This window comes from Grammomys surdaster, unplaced genomic scaffold (assembly GCF_004785775.1).
Source record: "Grammomys surdaster isolate TR1022 unplaced genomic scaffold, NIH_TR_1.0 338, whole genome shotgun sequence".
In the NCBI taxonomy this organism is placed as follows: Eukaryota; Metazoa; Chordata; class Mammalia; order Rodentia; family Muridae; genus Grammomys; species Grammomys surdaster.
Genome location: NW_021604757.1, coordinates 2,832,182 through 2,854,676, shown reverse-complemented (window position 1 = coordinate 2,854,676; position 22,495 = coordinate 2,832,182). Strand labels below are relative to the sequence as shown.

The window sequence follows — 22,495 nt, the reverse complement described above, 5'->3', positions numbered from 1 at the left end:
CTGGGAGTTTGGAAGTAATTGTCAGACAAAACTCTGTCTGAGGGCGATACGAACCTAGGATTTCAGAGGCCCGCTAGTTTCCTGCATCTGGAAAAGCGGAACCCAACCAACTCACCTTGAGGTAGCGACGAGTCGGAAAGTTCGGCTGTCCAGTCTCACATGCAATCACTTTGGCAGGAGATTGCCGGAAGTGGGCGGAGCACCAAGAAAGCCATGTTTGGACCGGGCAGCAAGCCGGAAATAGGTAGAAGGTATGGCGGAAGTGGATGGGGAGCTGGGGGCCCCCGAGGGGGCGGTTCCCATTCCCACCTCGGAGCCGGATGTTTGCCGAGCTTTGACAGGCGTGGCAAAGGGAGCATTGCTGAACGCGGTGAGCTGCAGAGCGCGGGGTCTCGCTGGGCGTGGTGTTGGGCCGGTGGGGTGTTGGTGGAGGAGAGCTGCTTTGGTCATCTGAAGGAATTGGGTCGCAAAGGGGAAAATCCGAGGCAGCGGCGCGGGGGTGGAATTGGGCCCGAGGGCCTTGGTCTCTTCGCTGCCGGGATTTTGATCCACTTCGGCGCCTGCAATGAGAAGACAGCCACTTCTGACTTCTTCCTGCCCTCCGCAAGGCATAGACCAAGCCAGAGCAAACCCGTGGGAGACAGAAGTCTTCGTGATCGGATCTGGCATAACACTGAGAGCTAGAAATTAGGGGGAATTGATCCACCTTGTCACTTGATAGGCCATGCTTTCATCTCACTTTCTTGTGAAATGAAATGCGCTCAATTCGTTGTTTGTTTTTTGATTCTTAGCAAACATGACTATAGTTTAGAGTTGCAGTCTGTAGGATTTGTTTTTCTGGAGTCACAAAACAGTCTGATTGCAGCACCAGCAAATACTGTGACTTCAAGTTGCTATCTCTTTTTTGCCCTGAGATTAGAAGTCTGGCTGACCTTTTGTGGCGCCTCTTTGAGCCCTGTGAACTTTGTGACTGACAGTCACTTAAGATTATTGTTGAGGGGGTTGACTTTAACCAAGAGACCACCTCAAACTGGTACTTGTGGATTAAAATCCTGCCTCTGGGTTCTATGACCTTTAGCAGTTTGCTCACCTCCCTTTGCTCAAACTGTAAAATGGTTTTGATAGCATATGCTGAATTAGTAGTGCAGCTGTGAGGTGAATTTGTGCCCAGATCTTGGTACTATATAGGCCCTTCACAGATGTCCGTTTCCTTCTTAACTTAGAAAATTCATTCATTCATTCATTCATTCATTCAACTAATAACAGAGTGTCTACTATGTGCTGAGCATTGTTCTGAATAAATTGCTTTGGTTTGTGTGTGTGAGTGCACGTGCTGGAGAAGGAACCAAGGGCCTTGTGTGTGCAGGCAAAGTGCTCTACTACTGAGCTATGGACTTAGCCCTAAAAATAGGTTCTTAAGCAATAACAGAGGGTTTGTGAAATCTTTAAAATTGCATGCAAGGTTTCATGGATCTGTTCATTTTTCTTAATGAAAAAGTCCACCAACATCAGAATTTCAGAGAGAGTCACTGTTTTACAAAAGTCAAAGCCTTTGCCTGCAGTGGTTTTTAAATACTTTCTAAAGGTAAATAGTTTACTTGCCGAAAATGGAAAATTAATCTGAGAGAGTGGTGTTTTGCAGGTAGCTGATATATTTCATTTCTACTATTTTATGTTAGAATTTCCCTTCACAGGCTTCATCTACCCATTGGCCAGCAGAAAAACATCCAGGCTCAGCGAAGGCAACAGAAGCAGGTGGGAGAGGCCAGGAAGCTGGCACTACTGTGATTTTACTGGTACAGGAGGGTATGTGGGAGATGGAGGAGGTCAGGTCAGCAGAGCTGACAGGAAAGAAGAAGTTTCCTGGGACAGAGGTGGGGGTCAAGGTCAGCTTTCTTCTCCATAGCCTCCCTCTTTCTCCCTCACACATAGCTCAGCTTCTGAACAGGATAAAAGGAGCTGCTTCTGAACACTGGGGAGTTATATTTTTGGGAGGAGCCTTTGCTTCTGTAGATAAGGAAAGTTTAGGCCCAGACAGGAAAGGCACTTGTCTGGATCTTTTCAGTCCTTGGCTTAGTCAGGACTCTAACCCAAGTTTTCCATATTCTTGACTTCTTGCTTTTTTGTTGTACCAGGTACTTACAGTGTATAAAAAGATCCTCTTGGGTAGGTGTGAGGGAAGATCCAGGACTCCTTGAACCTGGGCACTGATAGAAATGGAGAGAAGGCTTAAGCAGGAGGAGGTTGCTGGAATCTGTCCTATAATGAGCCAGTGGTTCTCAGCCTTCCTAATGATGTGACCCTTTAATACAGTTCTTCATGTTGTGATGATCCCCCAACTATAAAATTGCTTTCGTTAATACTTCATAACTGTAATTTTGCCACTGTAATGAATTGTAATGTAAACATCAGTGTATTCCACTGGTCTTAGGCGACCCCTGTGAAAAGGGTCAGTTGACCTCAAAAGGTGTTGTGACCCACAAGTTGAGAACCTCTGAGTTAGAGGCTCCTGTTCGAAGCGTCTCTATAACCTCTTGGTTGAATGGGGAGGAGTAGGTAGGTCGGGGTAAATTCCTCATGACTGGACTAGAAAGATGGCTCAGTGGTTAAGGGCACTGACTGCTCTTCCAGAGGTCCTGAGTTCAAGTTCCAGCAACCACATAGTGGCTTGCAACCATCTGTAACAGGATTTGATGCTCTCTTCTGGTGTGTTTGAAGAAAGTGACAGTGTACTCATATTTTAAAAAAAAAATTCCTCATGGCTGAAGATTGTCTGGTTGGAGGACAGAGGGTTGAAGGGGTAATGAAGATCTGGGCTTTGGGCAAAGGCCAATATTACTCACCAAGAAGAAAGCATTCCCAAATGTGGCAGGGTTGTTCTTTGTGTCCTTAGGGAGGAACCTATATTTTGGTGGTCAGCAGAGGTAGTGGATAAGGCTGAGGGACAAGGAAAAAGAAAGCACAAGCAAAAAGGGGGGCTTTGGTCTTGTGCTTTGAAAGCTTAAAACAGTTCTTCCACTGACTCAGTATGTTGCCATGGTAACAAGGCAGTTGTTGCTTAGGCCTTGGAAGCTGGTTCACCATTTAGAGCCCTAAGCTATAATGTGTGCTGGAGTGGAGGTTGTCACGATCCTCCAGCCCACAGTGCGGATCTCCCAGGCAGCTCTTCTCTTCTTCCTACCCCCCCCCACCCCGCCCAGGCCCTTTCTGCTCTTCTTATCTGCCCTGCTGATTCTCTGACCATATATGTCACTTTTTTCTGGCTTCAGGAATGCAGCCTCTTCTTTGGGGTTGGGCAAATGGGTTGGACTGAAACCGCCTTCCTCACCCATCTGGTGAGCTCGAGGGAGGTGTTTTTTATGGGGCTGAGAGCAGAAAATGCCACCTCCTTTGGTTACGACCTAGAACCTGGTTTCCGTGCTGACTCTTTTCGCTTCCTGACAGACCTTCTGTCCTTCCAAGCCTTACCTCTGTGCTCTAGATATTAGGAGCAGCCTCTTTTCCCTCTGCTCTCTAATCCTTAAGGTACTCTGTTGATGTTGCCACAGTGAAACTGCTGTCTGAAGTCCCTATAGGTTTAGAGAGGGCCTGAGAGCCTTAGGGACCTGCAAGGGATCTGCAGGGTTGGCGGGTAGATTCCATCCCCTGTTACTGGCCTTGTCCCAGGCAAACCCTTTAGAGCACCTCAGCCATGGCCTTTTTTTTCTAGAACCGTATCATCTCTGTCCCAGAGAGAGGAATGTAATTGCCAGGGCAGTGGCCGTTTTCAGACATGGTATTTAGAGGCTCTTAGATTCTTTAGCTCTTGTAACATCTTGGGGCATGAGGCTTCTGCACTCTAGAATCTCTGAGGAGATGCCTGGGCAGCTGTTACTTGGTCAGTCAGGTGATAGGCAGTGTGAGACCTGGCATGGCTCTTACTGCCCAGCTGAGAACCTGAAGGGAGGTGCTGAGCTGTGCCATTCACTGCCCAGCTGCCTTTCCTGGCAACATGCTCTGTGGAACTCTTGGCAGGGTGAAAACTGTTGAGGAATAGGGACAAGGGTGCCAGAAGAGGACAAAAGGGGACAGAGGGGTCACTGTAAGAATTACAGAAGTGAAGAGGAAAGGTCATTGACTCCCCTCTACCTTCCCTCCTCTATCCACTCAGGCTTCTCTTCTGGTTCTCCTTAGCCATGGATCCTCTCTCAGAACTGCAAGACGACCTGACCCTGGATGATACCAGCCAAGCTCTGAACCAGCTGAAGCTGGCCTCTATTGATGAGAAGAACTGGCCTTCTGATGAAATGCCAGACTTTCCCAAGTCAGGTGGGCAGCCCGATGTCTCAGGCAGCTGTGACACCATAGAGGGGGGACCCCTTCCTGCTGGAGGGGACTCCAGGGGGTAAGGTTGGGGCAAGGAGTCCAGACCTAGGGTACGGCCAGGGACACAAGCCTCACTGGGGACAGGTCAAAGAGGGTAAGTCACGGGGAGAGTGCTGGGCTAGCCACGTGGGTGACTCTGCCTTTGGAATGTTCCTCAGATGACTCCAAAAGCAGCTCTCCAGAACCTGTCACACACCTGAAGTGGGATGACCCTTACTATGACATTGCCCGGCATCAGATTGTAGAGGTAGCAGGTAAGCGTGCCCTGTGTTGGACCTCTTGCCTCATATTCTGTGACCCTGGCTTAGAGAAGCCTCTTAAGCCACCAAGAAAGAACACATTTTGTAGCCTCTGGTCTGCTCTTGAGCATGTACCTTCCCTTAGGAGCATGGGTTGGTTTTGATTGGCTTGCACTGGCCACTGCTTCCTTGGCCTACGGTCCCATTGTGTCCCACTGCAGCTGCGAAGGAGGCATTAACCTAACAGCTTTGAAGTTAGAAAGCTGAGTCTGATCTCCAGGTCTACTCTCTGAACTCCTTCCTCACACTGTTGTCACGAGGATCATGTACAGTGGTGCTTGTATGTCAGGACATCCTGGGCACCAGAACATAGTTGGGCCTGAAAGTGGCCTTGCCCTTTCCTTCACACCCTCTTTTCCCTCCCCTTGCCCTGATGTCAGCTTTCCCCTCATCAGTCACTGGAGATGGGGATAATCTCAACTCTTCTGCGGGTTTGCAATGGCTCGCTGGAACATCAGGTTTCTAGTGGATGTGCTGTTCTGCTGAGAATGGGTGCTCCCTCTTGTTCATAAGGCAAGCCTCAGAAGAGACATAGAGCAGGGCAGATAGTGAGCCTCAGAGAACTGTCTCTAGCTGTCAGGGCTAGAAGAGGCCATAATATCTAAGGCATTTCCATGGTGCCTGTGTTTCTGATGCTTACCTTGGCCTGGGTTGGAGGAGTTGAATGGTCTCTCTCATCCCTGCAGAAGCAAGGCAGATCCTGGCCTAGGTGTCTAATGTCTAACCCAGTAGACAGCCTGGCCATCTTATGGTCAGTCCCAAGACCTCTGTGGGTGTGCCCCTGCCTGGCAGCAGGCCATCACCGTGCAGCCTTTTTGTTTGTTTGTTCCTCCAGACTGTGGCGAGCCTGAGGGGGCCCAGCCAGGTAGGTGCCAGTTCTGGCTGTCTGTGCTTGGCCTCTCCTGGCTGCGGCCTCTGGGTCTACAAATCAGAAAGTGCTCTTGGTGGAGGCTGGTGGGGCCAGCTTAATTAGAGCCCCATTCTAGGGAGCTGGGAGCTTGTGGTGGCTTCGGAAGCAGTGACATAGCAGAGTTTATGGGAGACATGATAAGGTGGAGGCTGTGTGGTGACACACCTAGAATCCAGAGGAAAAGCAGCCTCAGGAAGCTCCGGGGACAGACAAGGCCTGGCCAGCATGTGCTGTGGCGTCCCTAGTGGTTCTCTCAGAACCCATCCCCGTGTGCCTGCCTTGCTGGGTGAGGCTTGTTTGAAGAACCGGTGGTGATGTCTCTGGCACTAGAATTCAGAGAAAGAGCCCATGTGGACAAGAGAGTAGGAGCTTGTCATGGACCTCAGCCAACTGCGACTTGGTCTGGGTAGGGTCTTTCCAGTGCTGTCCTGGTAACAGTAGACTCTCCAGAAAGGAAGCAAAGAGACCATTACTTGTAACATTTTCACTTTCTACAACAGCTGGTTTCAAGCTTCTGACATAATGTCAACTGGCTTGCAAAATTCCTAACAATTAAAAAATTGAACAAATGTGTGAACTGTCATCACATACCATGAGCTTTCTCAATCCTAGCCCCCACCTTAGCTGTCCTTGGCTTGTACTGCAGTTTGCAGTCAGCAGTACCCAGTCAGCCTGCTAGAGTTGCTGTCCTGACTAATGCCCATGCTGCCTCAGACTGGTATCTGGGGAATGCAAAGGTCTGGCTCTCAGGCTTTCGGTACTATACCCTTGCTGATTAGGCCCTCTCACCAGAGCCCTAGAGAAACCACAGTTGACAGCCCCACTTCTCTCTGAGGTTCCAGGGCAGGAACAGTTCCAATCCCATCTGACGGCAGGTAAGAGAGTTTCCATGTGCTTCATGTAGCAGCCACCCTACTTGTTTGCAGACTTGGTAATGCAGCTCCTACTTCGGGGGAGTCAGAGGACAAGGCCTAGACCTTAGTGCTGCTGACCCTCATCCTGTGTTTGCCTTCCAACTCCTGACCGTTCCCATCGACCTCTTGCTATCCTGGCTTTTTTCAGTGTGCATTACTAGATTAGCCTCACAGTCCATTTAAAGACTTACCTTAGTACTGTAAGGAAGACCCCTCCTCCGGCCCTGGAAGCTTTCATTCTGACACTGGGGTATGACTGTGGTAGAGCTGTCACTGAGTATATTCGGTACTCAGGGTTCCAGTTTCAGTACTGGGAAACAAACCAAAACGTCAAGTGAAGCAGGTCTTACTACTGCCCAGTCTTCTTGGACCCTCCAGGGCCATCAGGGTGAGAAAGTGCACATATCTTTGTAATAGATTTTGTAGAACAGATTTTCCTTTCCTTCCTTCCTTCTTTCCTTTTTGATGAGCTGATGAGTTTATTAGGGTTACTCACAAAAGCATGGATGGATAGTTTCTACTCCCTACTTCTGTGTCACTGAGAGGTGGAACAGCATGCTCCTGGCCCGCTGCCTTAACTTCTCGTTGACACTTTACATTCCAGAACTCTCAGACCGTCTACCTTGCCTCAGTCCTAACTCTTCCAGCCAGGGAGAGCTGCCTTATTCCTGGGATAGGAGCTGCAAAGAATGGCTTCAAGGTCCCCAGGCCTTCCCATTTCAGCCTTGCACCTGCATTCCAGCCATTCCTCTGCACAGATGTAGATAGGCAGGTGATGTGCTCTCTGCAGGCTCCTGGCAGGAGTCCCAGGATATCTGAACTTCTTGTGGCTAGGATGCAGTCTAAGTCTGTGCCTCTGTCCCTGCTCTGCTGTGTTTCCTGTCCCTGACAGAGCTAATGGGAAGTAAATGAGGGCAGGAACTTAGCTCCGAGCCACCAGCAGCTGGCCCAGAGTCCAGAGAGCTGCTAGCATCCAGGCCGTCAATGCAGACCTGCCTCCATCCAGGTGTGGTGTGCACATACCTGTAATACATATGGAATCCTGACACTGAGACTAAGGCAGAGGAGCTACAGATTTAGGCCAGCCAGAACTACATATCAACAGCCTTTTCCATGCCCCCTCTCTTTTGGTTTTTGGAGACTGGATTTCTCTGTAGCCCTGGCTGTCCTGGAACTTGCTCTATAGACCAGGCTGGCCTTAGACTCACAGAGATCTAACTGCTTCTGCCTCCCAAGTGGTGGGATTAAAGATGTGTGTAACTGTGCCTGGCCTAACATCCTGTCTCAAAAAAACAAAGCAAACAAGAAAAAAACTTGTTTATGATACAAGTGCATGTTAAGGATTCTATCTAGAAAAATTTCTTCTCCAACTTCTAGAAACTCACTGCCTAACACACTTAACCATCAAATGCAAGTTGAGAAATGAAACTGCGTGCCATGTGACCCACATCTTTGTGAAGGCTATCAACACTTATGACTTGAGATGGGATCTTACTGTGTTACCCAGGGTGGTCTTGAACTGGTAGGCACCAATGACTGTCCTACCTCAGCCTTCTAAGTAGCTGGGATGATAGGTGCATGTCACCACACATCGCTCATATGCCAGCACTTACTGAGTGCCTGACAGGAGCAAGCCAAAGTCCACTCCACCTTCAGGCTGCTCATGAGCCATTGGGAAATGGAGCATGAACACAGAAGAGTAGAAACTGGTGGCAGAGATGGATGGCCATTAGTGCTTTGAGCCATGGGAAGAGCCAACTCACCTGTTTGGGGGAGGGTGGAGGCAGATGTGTGTGTGCTGAGTCTCCCTGGCCCATAGTGGCCAGTTTGGAACAGAACTGTCTTTAGAAAGATCTGGCTGATACAAGCAACAACCTGGCATGCCGGGCTTTCAGAGCTTCTATGATAGAAGGTGTGCTTGGAGCAGTCTGAGAGGTGAGGCTAACACTCAGTCCTGTGAGCCATTTGAAGGAATTTGGTTTTTTTGAGATAGGATGACATGAAGCCCGCCCTGGCTTTGAACTTACTCTGTAAGTTACTGTGAATTCCTGACTCTCCTGATTCTACCTCCCAGTGCTAAGAATGCAGTCTAGTCTAGATTGCATTTGTTTTCTCTGCCAATTAAAGAATTAAAAAGTGTGAAAGAAAAATCTCAAGCACAACAGGTAGGAGTGGAGAAATCTCGAACACTACAGGCTGCAGCAGGCAGAATTGCAGTTGGAGAAGCTTGTTTATTGGAGGTGCGGAAACACATATGCAGAAGATACACTGAGAAAAAGACCCTCTGAAGCAGAGGGGGTGCTTGGAAAGCTGAAAATGCCAGTCTTCTGGGGCTAAGGTTTTTTTTTTTTTAAATCTCTGAAGAGTTTTCTTCTCCTATTTTGGGGTTGGTCAGTTTGAAACAGATAGGACGGTTGATTATCCCACAGCTGTTACATAACATGTCCTGATCAGAGCTTGAACTTGCTGAGCCAGTCCATCAACAGGCCTCCCTCTGATGGGAGACAAAAGCCTACCAGTCCTTCAGTTTTAAGCTGCCAGGCTTTTTATCTCAAGGAGGGTGAGGAAGAAGCAGGCTGTCCTAGAAGTTTGCCATCTTTATTACCTACTCATGACCCCTGTCTCTGCCTAACAGGGAGTCTGTCTAACTCCTGGTCTCTCATTAGGATTGCATGTGTGTGCTGCCCTGTCTGGCTTCCATTTTAAGAGATGTTTACAAGATCAGGTCCACAGATTCTATTTGAGGTGGGGATGAGGGGGAACACTCAGACAAGTGTTCCACAAGTGTGGAAGAAGCAGCATTGAGGGCAATATGTATAGTCCTCCAGGGTTGGATGTTAGGGCAGATTAAGAAGCAAGACAGAGCCGAGCAGTGGTGGCCTTTAATCCCAGCACTTGGGAGGTAGAGCCAAGTGGAACTCAGGTCTGAGTTCGAGGCCAGCCTGGTCTACAGAGTGAGTTCCAGGACAGCCAGGGCTACACAGAGAAACCCTGTCTCAAAAAAAGAAGGAGGAGGAGGAGGAGGAGAAAAAAGAATATGTATTAGAAGAAGAAAAAGAAGGAGAAGAAAAAGCAGCAGCAGCAAGACAGCTTTCTGGGCTCAGTGGGTTGGACCTAAGATGCTGACACAAGAAGTTCTTTGGAGGACCCTGACCAGGTCCTTTTGGAGCTAGCAAAGTTGGACGGTGTTTCAGGTGGAGCCATGAAGTTGAGGGCTTATCCAAGAGAATTCAAGGTTGTGAAGCTGCTAAGATCAGGGTATTCACACATTAGGGACCAGCCTACCATAGCCACACGGGAGAAGGCACCAGTAAGCCCTGCTTCAGCCTAGAGAAGAGTAAGAAAAGGACCAGCCCCTAGGCTCCTGGAATGGTCGGGCTCACAAAGGGAGAACAGTCTGTACTGCTGAGGTGGAGAGGAAGGGTAAACTTACCCTGCATTTTAGGGATTGCATCTTTGCCTCTGATGCTGTGGGGGTGAGACAGGTACAACTTGGTGTCTCTGGAAAGGTAAAACAGGCTAGGACTTGGGGGCACAAAGACCTGGCTTTATCATCATTGAGCTTTCTTGAGTACCCTTGTCCTAAGCTAACCCTGGAAGAACATTTCATTTGGGGGCAAGAACATGTATCTCAAGAGCTTTCTGGCTTGTGACAGTCTGGGACCAGACCATCACATTGAGAATTTGGGACAAATACCTCTGAGAAAACACCTAGGAGACATTTTGTTACAGCTTCACAAACACCCCTGAACTCCATGTTCTTCAAAATACCTTTAATGGAAAAGCTAAAACTTTTAGAAGTGTCTTGAGTTCATTCAGAACCAAATGTGCTCAGCCACCCTAGTAATAAAATCAGGAAGTGTCTGGGCAGAATTGTTACTATTATGTTGGCTGACCTACTGTGTAGCACCCAGACCACTTTCCTCTACAGCCTTGGACTGGCTGAGAAGCAGCTTCTAGAGGTTTTCCAGGTCTTTGTTGCTTGGTGCTTAGGGGTAAAGCAATTGTAGGATGTCTGGGTGGCAAGATAGTTTAGGCCTTGATTGATATATTTTTGTTGGATGTGAGGGGCTGTTTTTGGAGACAAGATCTTGCTATTGTACCCCAGGTTGGTCTTAACTTTGATACCTTCCTGCCTCAGCCTCCCATGATGGAATTGCAGATCTGTACCACTAGAACACTTAAAAAAAAATCTTAGCAAAATTATTTCTATTTTTTGCGTGTGCATACACATGTACAGGCAAGCCATGGCACACACCTGGAGGTCAAAGTCAACTTTGAGGAATCATTTCTTTTCCTCCACCATGTGGGTCCTGGGGATTAAATTTTGGTCATCAGGCTTGGTAGCAAGTGCCTTAACCCATTGAGCCGTCGTGCCAGCCTGTTGGAACACTTTTAGTATGCATCCCCACGTCAATCTGTGTACCCATTTAGTCTCCACTCTTCCCAGCACCTGGAAGCCTACTCATTTGCTCCCCAACTATGAACCAGAGCAGTGATTCCCAACCTTCCTAATCTGAGACCCCCCAAGCATAAAATAATTTGTGTTACTATTTCATAACTGTAATTTTGCTACTGTTAAGAATCACAATGGATCACTGATTTTGACCCTTGTGAAAGGGTTGTTTGATCCTCCAAAGGGGTCCCAACCCACAGGTTAAGAGCCACTGTCTTAGACTCACACAAAATCATGCAATACAGGCTGTTCTTGGTTAGCATATTTCCAAGGTTCACATAATGTGTGCCATATATCAGTTTTCCTTTTATGGTCAAACTTCTGTTGCCATGAATATTCTTTTTTTTCCCCGTGAGCCAACAGTATCTTGTACCTCAGGCTAGACTTAGATTACACCCAAGTGTAGTTAAGGATAACTTTGAACTTCTGATCTTCCTGCTTCTACCCCTGCATGCTGGGATTACAGATGTAACTATCAGCATTAGTTTACTTGGCAGTAGGGATCAAACCCAGGGCTTCCTGCATGCTAAGCTAAGCAGGCACTCTACCAGCTGAGTTATATCCTCACACGTTTATCTGTTGATGAGTGTATATGGCCTTCATGGGCATTACTCTTTCAACATGATTTTATTTATTTATTTCTAGTTAGTTATTAAGACAAGGTCTCATTATATAGCCTTGCTATCTTGGAACTTGCTATGTAGACAAGGCTGGCCTCAAACTTACAGTGTTTTTCTGTCTCTGCCTCCTGAGGGCTGGGATTAAAGGTTCTTATCATATCACTCTATTTAGCTTCAGTGTAATTTTTGTTTGTTTGTTTTTGAGACTAGATCTTAAGTATCTCAGGCTGGCCTTGGACCTATTAAGTATCTTGAACTCTTTTTTTTAGGTTTATTTATTTATTATATATGAATACATTGTAGCTGTCTTCAGACACACCAGAAGAGGGCATCAGATCTCATTACAGATGGTTGTGAGCCACCATGTGGTTGCTGGGATTTGAACTCAGGACCTCTGGAAGTGCAGTCAGTGCTCTTAACCACTGAGCCATCTCTCCAGCCCGTATCTTGAACTCTTGATCCTCCTGATTCTACCTCCAAAGTGTGGGATTACAAGTGTTTGTCACCATGATTGGGTTAAATAGCAAGGTTAACATGTGTAAGTCTGTGATCTGTGTTCCTGACGACTGTGAAGAACAAGGAAGCTACTTTTACCGTGGTATCAGTGACGGCTGACTCACAGTGAAGAAAGAGTTGAAGGAAGTCTGAAGGGTCAGTGGGGAAGACCTGAGAGACTAGAAAGTGTGTGTGCTCAGGTTTCATGATAGAAAATTCTCAAATAATCAATACAAATATTAATGAGAAAAAAAAGCAAGGTTAACATTTTTTGGGAGGTGTCCCAGTTCAGTGCCCCTGAAAGCATCTGTACCCAGCATCTTCTTGAGGACTGGATGTGGGTTACTCAAGGCCCTGCACTCACTGGCACAGGTCCCAAGCTGGTACTTTCTAAGCCCTGCCCACCACTCTGGTTCACCTGTCACCATTGCACTCCCTCTTTCTACACACTCAGGTGATGATAAGTATGGGCGGAAGATCATTGTATTTAGTGCTTGCCGGATGCCTCCCAGCCACCAGCTGGACCACAGCAAGCTCTTGGGGTGAGTACCTGTGGGGAAGTGGAGTGGGACCTCTTTAGATCCTGAGTATAGCCTACAGCCATTTTCCTTGTTCTCTTCTTCACCCTGGGCACCAGGTCTCCTTCCTTAATGTTACCTCTTATCCCATAAGGGAGAAGAACACTAGACAAGGAGTCAGAGTCCTAGAGACTGTGACCTTGCCAAGTGTCTTAGAGCCTTGTTTTCTCATAATTCAAAGAAGATAATGAAGCATGTGACCTCTTCCTGATGGGAGTGAGATAATGCACCAGAAAATAATCTTGAAAAGTAAATACTATCCAAATGTGTGTAACTATGGTATTTGTGATGTAATCTGGAGTCTTAATCATTTCTATTTATAATCATAATTAACATTATCTTACTTTGTGCCAAGTTTGCTGTCAATGGTTTTTGTACTTGTGAGGCTTCTGCTTATCAGATGTGTATGTTAGAATCTCATCTAACACAAGTCAAAAGGCTGCTTGTCTCAGTCACTGTTCTATCGCTGTAAAAAGACACCATGACCAAGGCAGCTCTAATAAAAGAAAGCATTTAATTAGGGGTTTGCTCACAGTTTCAGAGGGTTAGACTGTTGTCTTCATGGTAGGGAACATGACCACATACAGGCAGTCATGATGTCATGCTGGCGAAGTAGCTGAGAGCTACATCCTGATCTTGATCTGTAGGCAACAGGCAAACAGACACACACACACAGAGGGAGGGAGGGAGGGAGGGAGGGAGTTTAGTTGGGAGTGAGTTTGTTTCGGGGCGAGTGAGGGCGGGCGAGCGCACAAGAGTGAGCGCGAGTGCGAGCGAGCTTGGCATGGTTTTTTTTTTGTTTGTTTGTTTTGTTTTTCGAGACAGGGTTTCTCTGTATATTGGCATGGTTTTTAAAACCTCAAAACCCAACTCTAAATACACACTTCCTTGGGACTGGAGAGATGGCTCAGTGGTTAAGAGCACTGACTGCTCTTTCACAGGACCCTGGTTCAATCCTTAGCAACCATGTGGCGCTAACGGTAACTTCAGTTCCAGGGGATCTGATGTGTTCTACTGGCTTCTACAAGTCCTGCATGCATATGGTAGGGACACAGACACTCCAGCAGGCAAACACCCATACACATAAACTAAAATTAATAGCTTAAAAAAAAAAGACACACTTCCTCCAACAAGGCCACACCTTCTGATCTTTCTAATCTTCCTCAAACACTTCTACTTTCTGGTGACTAAGGATTCGGATATATGAACCTATAGGGGCCATTCTCCTTCAAGCCGCCACAGTGTTTAAATGCAGACAGGTGGCAGGCCCTCATCTGGCCTTTCACTATTGAGCTAGCACTGTGTCCATGGCAGGGACCCTTCAAGGCATGTGGGGTCATCCAAAGCAGCAGAGCAGAAACTGCCCTCAGTGTGCTTAGTGACCATTGTGTACTTTCTCCCAACCAGTTTAAAGTGCTCTCTAAAATGTAAAGTATGTACACTGCCCACAATAGCTCCTTAGATCCTGAATGTTGTACATGAGGACTGTAGTGATCTCAGGGACAGGCTTGAGGACCACATAAGAAAGTCTCGGCTGGCCTCTGGTGAGGCAGAAGCTCATTCCTTGTGCTATGTCTGTAAGGCCTCAGGCGCTCTCTGTCTCCTCCAACCCCCTTGTGACTTCTCTTTCCTTGGCTTCTTAGATGGAACAGGCAGTCCTAGCTTTTGTGCTACACCAGCTGTACCACGGAGCAGACTTGTGGCCAAGTATAAGGTCCATCGAGGGGAAATCATAGGCAATTGGAAAGCACCTAGTTTTCAGGGGCAGCTGCTGAGGAAGCTGTGCCTGTCTGGGGCGGGGGGGGGGGTCTTCCTTCAGTCTCAAGAAGCCCCGGGCTTGCTGCTGCCTGTCCTCCTTCTATTCACAGACACAGAGATAACATCATACACACACTGATGCACACACACTACAAAGACATATACTGTACACACACAGACACGCATACAGAAAGACACATACTACACAGACATACACCATACACACACACACACCATACAAACATATACCAAACACTTACAGTACACAGACACACACATAGACACACCAAACCCCATAGACATACACACATCACCGACACATACACACACCATACACACAGACACAGAGAGACACACACACATAGCACATAGACACATATCACACAGACCCATACCATACAGACACATATCACACACACTTAAACACACACACACCACAAAGACACACATGCATATACCAGACATACACAGACACACAGACACATACTAGATACACACAGACACACACACATACCACACAGACACAGATCACACACACACATACACCACACACAGACACACATCTCACACAGACACACATCTCACACACACACCACAGACATACACCACAGACACAACATACACCACACATACACACCACACACATACCACACACACATAGACACACATATCACACACCACACACATCACGTACCACACACAGATACACACACACCATCATCTCACTGACTACTCCCCACACACCCTGCCTGGTCACCATCCCTGTTGAGGGCAGACTGTGCTCCCACTGACTCTGTCTGCCTTGTTTTCAGTCCCATTACATCAGACTTGGCTTCCCCCACTTCCCACCCAGATCTAGGATGTTGAAATGGAAAAATTCTTGAAACTTGGAATCAAAAGACCAGTTAAACTTGAGCTCTGTATTTTAACTAGCTATGTGCTTGGAGACAACTCTCTCTGAGTTCTATACACATGGTGTCTTCCTCATAGAGATGTGGGTAATAATGAAATGTATCATATATATTTTTAGAGTATTACAATTTTGGGAAGTTAAAAATATATAAGTAGTTATTCAGGAAAAACAACTATAAATTTATGAAGTCTCACAGACCTGTCATCCATTAAAAAAAAACACTGTATTCAGTTTTATGTCTTATATAATGTTTTTGTCTTCTGTGTCTACAACATTTCTCAAAGACATCCTTAAGAACATGTTATTTAGCCGGGCGGTGGTGGCACACGACTTTAATCCCAGCACTTGGGAGGCAGAGACAGGCGGATTTCTGAGTTCGAGGCCAGCCTGGTCTACAGAGTGAGTTCCAGGACAGCCAGGGCTACACAGAGAAACCTTGTCTCGGAAGAAACAAAACAAAACAAAAAAAAACAAAAAAAGAACATGTTATTTAGCGGGGTGGTGGTGGTGCATGCTTTTAATCCCAACACTCGGGAGGCAGAGGCAGATGGATCTCTGTGAGTTCAGGGCCAGTGTGGTCTACAAAGTGAGTTTTAGGACAGATAAGGGTACCTAAGGAAACCCTGTCATGAAAAACAAACAAACAAACAAACAAACAAGAACAACAGCAACCCCCCCCCCCCCACAAAAATCCATTATTTAGCTGGGCATAGTGGGTATACACCTTTAATCTCAGCACTTGGGAAACAGAAGTAAGTGGATGTCTGTGAGTTCCAGGTCAGCCTGGTCTACATAAGAAGTTCCAGGCCAGACTCCCTGTATAGTGAAACCCTGTTTTTCCTCTTACCACCCAAAAAATCCCACACAAAGCGTGTTATTTTTTCTTCTTCTGTCTAATATGCACATAGAAAAGCAAACAGTGCACTGCTTTTTCCTTTTTAAAGGCAGCTCTCATCTTGCTTCTCACACTGACCTTAAACACAAGGCTAAGTGACCTTTTTGCCTCAGCCTCTTGAATATCACTACACCCAGTTTCTTGTGAATTTGATGACGCATGGCTTCAATTCCAACACTTGGGAAGCTTATGAAGGAGGGTTTTGAGTTCCAGGCATGTCCTGAGCTACAGAGTGGGACCTTGTTTAAAAAAAAAAACCTAAATATAAAACAAAACAGAAACTCCATACCTGTCAGTGTCCTCCCCAGCCCCCACTTCCAGTTTGCTCTTCCAGTGTCTGCCTCGAGGATGACCACCTCACAGCTTAATCTGGCCTGCAGAAGCATCCTGTGAGATAGTCTATTTATAGATGTCCCATGATTTCTTGAGCCAATCTCCTGATACTAGACAATTTGCTGGCTGCTCAGTTGTTGTTTTTTCCGTAATAAAAGTCTGGAATGAACAGTCTCCTACAAGAATGCTTCTGCTTCTCTCTGTTTCCTCAGGAAAGAGTCCTGAACATGCTTTTACATGATCAGAGAGCGCGAGCGCTGCCCAGCTTCTGATAGGCATCACTTTATTGCACTCCAAAGGTCATGGCATGCATCCATGGATGAGGGTGTCTACTTTACTGTCATCTTTGCTGTTTTTTCTATTTGCAAAATGCCATCTTGCTATGTGACAACCCTTTGTAAGCTACAAAGTGCTCAGTGTGGAAGTGTGGATAAGGGCACAAGTATTCTGTTTAATAATGATCAGAATCTGAGTCCCCTAGCATTAGTACTCTGCCCTGCCTGCCTGTGCTGGTCCAGCTCTGCACCCTGGGACTAGTCATTAGGACTCTGTCTCTAGGTCAGGTCGTTCATCTGGGCACTTAGTCAAGCCACTGGACACTTTCTCAGACATTTCCCACCTTTTGGATGTGCTTAGCATTCGGCCTGTCCAACATGGACTGCCTTCCCTCCTAGAGCCAAGGAGCTGATTGTCCATCTTCTAAGAGGTCTTACCCCAGGCTCTTCTCACTCTCCTTATTGTTCATTACTTCCAAACTTTCCAGTGTGCTCAATGTGAGTGTGTGTGTGTGAATGTGTGTGTGAGTGTGTGTGTATGTGTGTGTGTGAGTGTGTGTGTGAATGTGTGTGTGAATGTGTGTGTTGGGTACATACCCTATTGTGAACATAAGGAACCTGAAGAGTTTGGCTCTGTGGTCCATTAAGAGCCTAGGGACTGGAATGGTTGACCTTCTGGCCATCCTGATGTCCTTTCATGAACACAATATTTTATAAACTATACCACAGATCACATAAAACATGCAGAACTGTTCCAAGGCTAGAATGCAGCCTTCGAGATGGACACTTCATTAGTAGGTCTTGCCACAACTGAACCCTTGGCTAAGCACTTGACCTCTGCTGATTGCCCTCATTAGTATGATGTCACTAACTTTAGCCTCAATTGTTATGAGGGAAGAATAAGGTATTGGAGGTACTTGGCAGACACTAAAAGCGTTTACCAATAACAGTGACTGTTCTTTTTACTGACTTATGGAGATCCTGAGAAAAATATGTCAAACACTTTGAACTGTGGATACACAGCCCAGCTTACAGCTCAGGGCTCCTGACTGCTGCTGCTCAAAATGAAGGCTTGGTGCATACTTCCTTCTCCATTAGGCCTACCCTCTACTGGCTGTGGGTTATGTAGCCAAATGATAGCAGGGAGGGTCTGTGGAGAAGGAAGCCATGATGCAAGCACTGGTTTCTATGGTAACAGGCCACACTTATTGTGCAGAGGACAGATCTGAACAGGTCTTTTTATGTGTTTATGATGTTAGTTATTAAACTTGTGGCTCACGCATGCTAGGTAATTGCTCTACCATGGAGCCACAACCCCAGTACTCGGCATTTCTCTTGAAGGTACTTGAAACACACACTGGACCAGTATGTGGAGAGTGACTACACACTTCTATACCTGCACCATGGCCTGACCAGTGATAACAAGCCCTCCCTCAGCTGGCTACGGGATGCCTACCGAGAGTTTGACCGCAAGTGGGTTGGGACACGGGGGTGGGCTCCTGAGTTTAGGGTGGCTAACTCTGGGCTCTGGGTGGTTCTCTTAGTCAGGATCTTATTCCATGTCAATGGAGGCAGGACCCCAACAGCCCTGTCCCTTCCTCGACCGTTCCTAAGCTTCCCACTTGGCCTGCAGGTACAAGAAGAACATCAAGGCTCTGTACATCGTGCATCCAACCATGTTCATCAAAACTCTGCTTATCCTCTTTAAGCCCCTCATCAGGTGAGCAGCCCACAGGTGGGCCATGGAGTCTTTCATGAACCCCTCACACAGCAAACAGATGCCCACGGTGGCCAGCTTGGGGTGAAACCCGTCTGCAGGGAGGGCCGAGGCCTACCATGAGGCCCAGCCTGACCCAGATGCTTCCTTTAACCTCCAGTTTCAAGTTTGGACGGAAGATCTTCTACGTGAATTACCTGAGTGAGCTGAGTGAGCACGTGAAGCTGGAGCAGTTGGGGATCCCTCGCCAAGTGCTCAAGTGAGACGCTGGATGGGCCACAAGCTGGGCCTGGGGGCGTGTGCTTGTGGGTCCACTGGCTCAGTTGTGTTGTGTTGTTTGGGAGGCATAGTAACCTGGGTGGGAGTAAGGAGTTTGGAGAATCCAGGGAAACTGGAGAAAAGCAGTTGACTTCGAAATCCAGAGACAGATCAAACCCCATTTCTGTCACAAGCTGTTGAATGAATTTCTTTAGAGTGTTTTTCACTGTGTTACATCAAGTGGGACTATTTTGAGGACATAGAAAATAATCCATGTAAAATTCACACAGTCAAGACTTGATAAAGTTGGCTACAAGACTATAGAGCCAGAGGACCTGACCCTTGTTCCATCTGCTCCCCTAGGTATGACGACTTCCTCAAATCCACACAAAAGAGCCCTGCAACAGCTCCCAAGCCCATGCCGCCACGGCCCCCCCTGCCCAATCAGCAGTTTGGGGTCTCATTACAGCAGTGAGTATGCTAAAGCCAGGCAGGTCTGGGCTCGTGGGCTGGCCCAGCATGCAGAGTCCCAGCTCACCCCTTTGCTCCCACAGCCTCCAGGAAAAAAACCCAGACCAGGAGCCCATTCCCATTGTGCTCAGAGAGACCGTCGCCTACTTGCAGGCTCATGGTGAGTGCCATGTAGCCCAAGGTCATTGACCTTCCAAGCCCCGTCTCCCAGTTGCCCTTGGGAAACTCTGGGTAGGGAAGAGATCCATCCTCCAGAGGCTCACCAGGCCCCCTTGTTTTCCAGCTCTCACCACCGAGGGCATCTTCCGGAGGTCAGCCAACACCCAGGTTGTACGGGAAGTGCAGCAGAAATACAATATGGGTGAGTGGCTTAAACCCTAGAGCTAGTCCAGACTGTGTGTGCACATTGATGGCTGTGTGTGTGTGTGTGTGTGTGTGTGTGTGTGTGTGTGTGTGTGTGTAGATGAGGCAGGTTGTGAATGTGAGGGCTGTAAGCAAGGTCCCAGATTTTCTTCTTGCCCGAAGTTTCTGGGTCTTTTGGTGTGACCACATAGGTCCTACTTCTGCCTGGATGTTCAAGGCTTGCTGCCACACGTTCAGGGGCTGCAGCCTTGGGTTCAAAGTCATTTAGAGGCAAGGAGTAATTGTCATGTGTGACAGTGATCTCATGTTCTGTGTGGCCTGAGTCTACATCCTGTGTTACAGAAGAGGCAGATGTACTAGGGGATCCAGGGAAAAGACAGCTTGTGCAGTGAACAAAGTGAGATGTGGGGTCTGCAGGCCTCTGGCTTACCTAGTGTTTCTCTCTTTTTCCTCCCCCTGTGAAGGGCTGCCGGTGGACTTTGACCAGTACAATGAGCTGCACCTGCCAGCTGTCATCCTCAAGACATTCCTTCGGGAGCTTCCAGAACCCTTGCTAACCTTTGACCTCTACCCCCACGTTGTGGGCTTCCTCAGTGAGTTCTCTGTTTCCTCCTCAGCTATGCAAATCCTCTGGAACTGAGCTCTCTCTGTGTGTGGCTGAGTATCTGTCCACTCTGCCCCGCAGGCTTGTCGACCTAAGCTGCCACCAGGAATTTCAGTTGGTGTTCCCTGCTAGGCTCCTATAAAGGTTTCCAAATCTAATCCTGTGGCCTTGTAACCTAGACCTCCATTCTTCACAGATATTGATGAAAGCCAGAGAGTGGAGGTGACACAGCAGGTTCTCCAAACTCTGCCAGAGGAGAACTACCAGGTGCTTCATTTCCTGATTTCCTTCCTGGTGCAGGTGAGACTCCCTTGGCCTCCACTGCTCACCTGTGAGGGAGGAGGAGATGCTGTCACTGCTTGGGTACTCTGGATGTGGTTACTGGGAGCAGGAGGCAAGGAGCCATAGATTCTAGCTGTAGCCCCTTTCCTTCCACAGATATCTGCCCACTGTGACCAGAACAAGATGACCAACACTAACTTGGCTGTAGTCTTCGGCCCTAACCTGCTCTGGGCTAAGGATGCTGCCATCACCCTCAAGGCCATTAATCCTATCAACACCTTCACTAAGTTCCTCCTGGATCATCAAGGGGAATTGTTCCCCAGCACAGATGCCCAGGGGGTCTGAGCTCAGCCCCCACCTCCAGCCCCTTCTCTGGAAGCCCCAGTTGAACTTGTCCTCCTGGCATTAACCTTACTGGAGTCTGGGGCTCCTGCCTAGGAAGGGGCCCTGAAGCCCCAGGAGATGGAAGTTGGAGCCCACTAACTGAGCACCCCCTCCCCCCCCATCCCTCTGTCTGTCCCACCTTACTGGCCCTGGAGGCCTCTTTTATCATGAGACATTTTCTTTGCCTTATACCTCTCACTGCCTCTCTGGTTGCTGGGCTTGGCTCTTCTAGGATTCAGCTCCAGTAAACCTTTTCCTTTTTCCTGCCCGTGTCCTTGGCAATTGTAGAAGAATACATCACTGCCGGCTGTGCTGGTAGCTGGGGCTGGTCCTCTCTTTCCTGATTGCTAGGAAGTGAGCTTTGACCTGGGTGAAAGTTCCCCATGCCTGCCCTACTAACAGGGATGACAAGACCAGAGTTGGCCTGTCACTTCTGCCTCCTGGGTCTATTCCTCCCCAAGTGGTACTGCCCCCAGAGTGTCCTCTTCCCTCATTTCTGCCACTCATGGCACCTTGGATAGCAAGACTCAGAATCTGAGCATCTATTGAAATGGTCCTGTCTACTCCCAAGGAGAGCTGTAGTGTCTGATAGGATCACTTACAGCATTCCTGGGCCTCCATGCCTTCCCTTCATTCTCATGTGCACAGATCTTCAGCCAAAGGCTATGGTAGGTCTTTCTGTTGTGGAATCACTTTGATCCCTGTTCTGCCTTGGACCCATGGTGGCTCTCACCTTCTGCCTGGGGACCTAGGGAGAGTCAGGAGCTCAGAAGCCCCTAAGACTACCAGAGGTTCTATTAATAGATCACCCCTGCTGGGTAGGTTCTAGCAACTCCCTTAGGGAGGTATGGTGGCCACAGGCCTTCTTGTCTTTCAGAAAGCCTGAATCCCAGTGATGATTGGTAGCTTTCATTCTACAGTGATCCTACAGGTGTGACTCAGGCATGACAGTTCCAGAGATGGTACTGTGGACTCTATACTGATCATCTTGCAGATGAGGCTGGGCCTGACCTCACTGGCTTTCCTGCACCACTGTTGTATCAGGTCTCTGGTGCCTCAAGTGCTGCTGTCAGCCCCTGGCCTCACACCTGACCCAGCCTGGGCCACTCTGCTTTTCCCACATTTTTGTATCAAGTGTTGCTACACTCCATTTACTGAGCCTTTTAGACCTCTTATTTCCCTCCTGCCCTGGCCCTGTCAGTCTGTGGCTGGGGACGCTCTTACTGTGAATCCAGTGTTCACATTTACCACGATTTCCTTGGCACCAATCATGTATTTTACCGTTTGCACTTTTTGTATTTCAATAAAAATGTAAATGAAAAATACCCATCTGGCTGTTTAGGAAGTAAGACCCTGAATTTCAGAACCAGACAGGAAGTGTGGTGTGGTTGAGAAAGAGCGTTAGAAGTCCCCTCCTCAGTCCATCTGTTTGCTTAATTTTCTTGGGGAAATGTGAACAAACCTGTACTCCAAATAAGGCACCAATGAATATCCAAAATAATAAATAAATCCAAGTCCACTTGAGGACAGTGACCCCAAGAAGCTGTATCACAGGACTCACACCTCACAGTGTGTGGGAACTGCAGACGGTGGTCCCTCCTTCAG

At 47.7% G+C, this 22,495-nt stretch overlaps 1 protein-coding gene across 2 annotated transcripts; it reads left to right on the top strand.

Moving 5' to 3' along the window:
* The first annotated feature begins 253 nt into the window (after positions 1–253).
* Positions 254–22,414, top strand: Arhgap1 (Rho GTPase activating protein 1). Of its 2 annotated transcripts, none has more exons than XM_028778574.1 (14): positions 254–370; positions 1,695–1,755; positions 4,174–4,308; positions 4,524–4,619; positions 12,514–12,601; positions 18,153–18,284; positions 18,445–18,531; positions 18,689–18,787; positions 19,150–19,257; positions 19,341–19,417; positions 19,541–19,618; positions 20,085–20,213; positions 20,421–20,524; positions 20,663–22,414. In XM_028778574.1, exons 1-14 carry the CDS (start codon positions 254–256, stop codon positions 20,849–20,851), a joined length of 1,500 nt encoding a protein of 499 aa, XP_028634407.1. In that variant the 3' UTR covers positions 20,852–22,414. The 2 variants fall into 2 exon arrangements, with proteins under 2 accessions (XP_028634407.1, XP_028634408.1); XM_028778575.1 differs by having other exon boundaries at positions 325–370; positions 4,151–4,308.
* The last annotated feature ends 81 nt before the right edge of the window (positions 22,415–22,495 follow it).

Excerpts from the sequence above, each read along its gene's own strand:
- Arhgap1 (XM_028778574.1), top strand. The coding sequence starts at position 254 with ATGGCGGAAGTGGATGGGGAGCTGGGGGCCCCCGAGGGGGCGGTTCCC. Across the intron at positions 12,602-18,152 it reads GACCACAGCAAGCTCTTGGG|GTACTTGAAACACACACTGG; the intron begins GTGAGTACCTGT and ends TTTCTCTTGAAG. Across the intron at positions 18,532-18,688 it reads CTCTTTAAGCCCCTCATCAG|TTTCAAGTTTGGACGGAAGA; the intron begins GTGAGCAGCCCA and ends TTTAACCTCCAG.